Source organism: Apaloderma vittatum, unplaced genomic scaffold (genome assembly GCF_000703405.1).
Source record: "Apaloderma vittatum isolate BGI_N311 unplaced genomic scaffold, ASM70340v1 scaffold26121, whole genome shotgun sequence".
NCBI lineage: Eukaryota > Metazoa > Chordata > Aves > Trogoniformes > Trogonidae > Apaloderma > Apaloderma vittatum.
In genome coordinates this window covers 3,198-6,243 of record NW_009700023.1, presented here as the reverse complement: position 1 = coordinate 6,243, position 3,046 = coordinate 3,198, and the positions used below count along the sequence as shown (strand labels likewise).

At 56.8% G+C, this 3,046-nt stretch overlaps 1 protein-coding gene across 1 annotated transcript in view; it reads left to right on the top strand.

Moving 5' to 3' along the window:
* The window catches only part of SNX27 (sorting nexin family member 27), a gene marked incomplete at its 3' end in the record, with an annotated part of 9,956 nt that overhangs the window by 4,594 nt on the left and 2,316 nt on the right, over window positions 1-3,046 (top strand). The window contains exons 3-6 of the mRNA XM_009878622.1: window positions 7-27; window positions 674-866; window positions 2,028-2,092; window positions 2,643-2,749. Coding sequence (XP_009876924.1) covers window positions 7-27; window positions 674-866; window positions 2,028-2,092; window positions 2,643-2,749 — 386 coding nt within the window. The remainder of the gene's footprint in view (window positions 1-6; window positions 28-673; window positions 867-2,027; window positions 2,093-2,642; window positions 2,750-3,046) is intronic.

The window sequence follows — 3,046 nt, the reverse complement described above, 5'->3', positions numbered from 1 at the left end:
GTGGAGCAGAACGGCGAGAAGTTTGTGGTTAGTGTCAGCCTGGGTGCCTCTGGGTGCCTCTGGGTATCTCTGCACCCCGAGCTGGCGTGCTGCGTCCTCAGGACGGAGGCACGTTCGTGTATTATTGGCTCATTTTGACGCTGTCTTACCTAAGCTTGCCTGTCTACACTCTTGGTGTGTGTGTTTATTCTTTTGTAGCTATTTCCTCTGTGCCGGGGAGCATTTTTTATTAATGGAATATCGGAGTAGCTCGATCTCTCGTGCAGATTAAGCGGGAAGTTATTATTTTCGTATTTGTATCTCCTGCTTCGCACCAAGTCTGAAGGACGTCTGCGATAGATGTAAAAGCAAAGAGAACAGATGTCCTGGAAGCATTGCTTCCCATCTCCAGAATTTCATTTCCCTTTAGGGAACATCAGAGGAAATAGCTGTAAAACACCTTTTCCCCTTGGGTTCCTGCTGCATTTTCGGGGGAGGCTGGCAGTCGTTTCCCTGGGTAACGTGGTCTCTCACCTGAGCACCTCACAAGGTGTATCCTCAGAGGCTGGTTCTGGCTCATCGGGGACGTTTGACTGCAGCGATGTTTGTCCGACCCATTCCGGGCCCCTCTCCAAAGGCGCTTTTGGGAGTATCGGAGCTCCTCACCCCAGCGAGTCTATTCTCCTCCCCGCAGGTCTACAACGTTTACATGGCGGGACGCCAGCTCTGCTCGAAGCGGTACCGGGAGTTTGCCATCCTGCACCAGAACCTGAAACGGGAATTTGCCAACTTCACCTTCCCGCGCCTCCCGGGGAAGTGGCCGTTCTCGCTGTCGGAGCAGCAGCTGGACGCGCGGCGGCGAGGCCTGGAGGAGTACCTGGAGAAAGGTACCGGCTGCGAGCTGTTGGCCGCCTTCCTCGCGAGCAGGAAAACAAACCCCAGGGGTACATCTTCCACGGGGGTCCAGAAGCTCCTGGGCACTCGTTTACCTGTGAGGGAAAGGAGCTGGGTTGTAGCTGCATTGGATTTTACGGAGGGAGCTCACGCTCGCTGCGGATTAACGACGCGTGTTACCAGCTCGCAGCGCGCTTCCAACCGCAAAATGTGTCATTAGTTTTTTAACGACCTTTTATTTCTAGCGCCATATTGCTCGCCAGTCATCTTGGAGAGGAAGGGATGCAGGGAGGAGGAAAAGGAGGGAAGCTTTGGAGCAGGGAAAGCATCGTTTTCAAGGCTGTTCCCATCAGCCTGAGTCCTTTTCAGTCGGCATCGTGGTGCCTGCACTGGGGGTCGCCTCTAGGTTGAGTTCAGGTGCTGGGGAAGCAGATGCCGCCCGGCTAAACGGTGCGATGCCCCGTTCGGAGCCCGTGGAGGGGGTTCGGGGAGCAGTGACCCCTTGTCCTGCGACGTTCAGCTGTTTTCCTGGTCACTTGGTGTGAGCGTAACGGCCTCTGCTGTCTCCCGGCGCCTGGGGACGAAGTGCCACTTCCCATAAGATCCCGTGGGTCGGGTTTTTCCCTCCGCGCTGATGTTTCAGCCCTGCCTGGCTCTTTCCTCCTCATCCTCAGTTAGCGGCTGGCTGGCTGTGCCTTGGAGACAGCACGATACAGTTCAGGTCCGGTTTATTCCCTGAACTTGGCCTAAATTCCCAGATAGTTTTCCTCTGGAATAACCTTTTTTTTTTTTTTTTAAGAAGCAGAAGTACTATTTATTGAGTTCTTGCCCACTTTTAAGTATAATCTCCCCCTCCCTCTGGCCGTGTGCCCGGGGCCTGGGTTTCCCCCATGGTGAGTATCTCAGCGAGTCACTCAACACCGCGTTCGCCGGCTGCTGGGGAGGGCTTGAGCTGCAGCAGCGCTCACGCCAGGACACCCGATACAGCCTGAAAGCCCTTTGAGAAGGTTTTTCCCAGGCTGGAGACACCACCCTGGTCTCGTGCCGCCTGCAGAATAGACAGTTGTTGTTTCCATGTTGCCCATGGACTGGGGAGGGAGGATTGTCCCCCTTCTCCCCGTTCTCGGCGCTAACCTGCGCTCTCCGCCCCGCAGTGTGCTCCATACGCGTCATCGGGGAGAGCGACATCATGCAGGAGTTCCTCTCGGAGTCGGACGAGGTAGGCACGTGTCGGCGCTCTCGGAGGGGGATGTGCAGAGCAGAGCCAGCCTCGTCGCGCACCCCACCTCTCCAGCAAAGGGAGACCCAGATAAAAAAACACCCCAGACCCACATTTGCTGATGGTCCTGCTGGTTTCCATGCGGGTGGCAGCCCAGGGGGCTTCGCCTTCCTGAGCTTTTGGCTCTCGCCAACCTCGGGCCAGAGGGTTTGTGTCGCAGGCGGTGGTGATGAGTTGCCATTTGCCCTCCAGTCGTCTCTCTTTTCCCCACCTGCCCCTAGTGCCGAGGCTGCCGTGTCCCTGTGCTCGCTCTTGCTCTTCACTGGCAAGCCCGCAGGTGGAAAATCCGACTCCGTCGCGGTTTGCTCAGTGTCCTGACTGGAGCGGAGCTCCTGTCTTTCCGAATTCCTCCGGCGGAGGCTGGAGCGGGATTCTCGAGGCTGGCAGAGCGGCGGTGACCGTTCGGTTAGTGCGAGGCAATAAACGCTGCGTAGAGCTCGACCCTTGGTTTGCGCGATGCTCATTTCCATCCTCTCTTCTCCGTTTTCAGAACTACAACGGCGTCTCAGACGTGGAGCTGCGCGTCGCGTTACCGGATATAACCACGGTGACGGTCAGGGTGAAAAAGAACAGCACCACGGACCAGGTGTACCAGGTGAGCTGCTGCTGCTTTTTATCTTATTTTATTTTTTTTTGCCTTGGCTGGCAGATGGACGCGATTCGGACGTTCACCACAACCCTGCGGGCGCCTGCTTGCTTCTCTGCTCCTCACTGAGGGCACCAGCGGCGCTGCGGCCGAGAGGACGGGGACGCCAGACGGCTCCAGCCTCGCTGAAGCAGCGATTTCGCTGGCGGGCTTGGCTGCAAGGACAGAGTCATCACTGAATTAATTACCAGTGATAATATCTCAAAGCAGACGGGTGGCTCCGAGCACTAGAGACAGGTCGCGGTGGA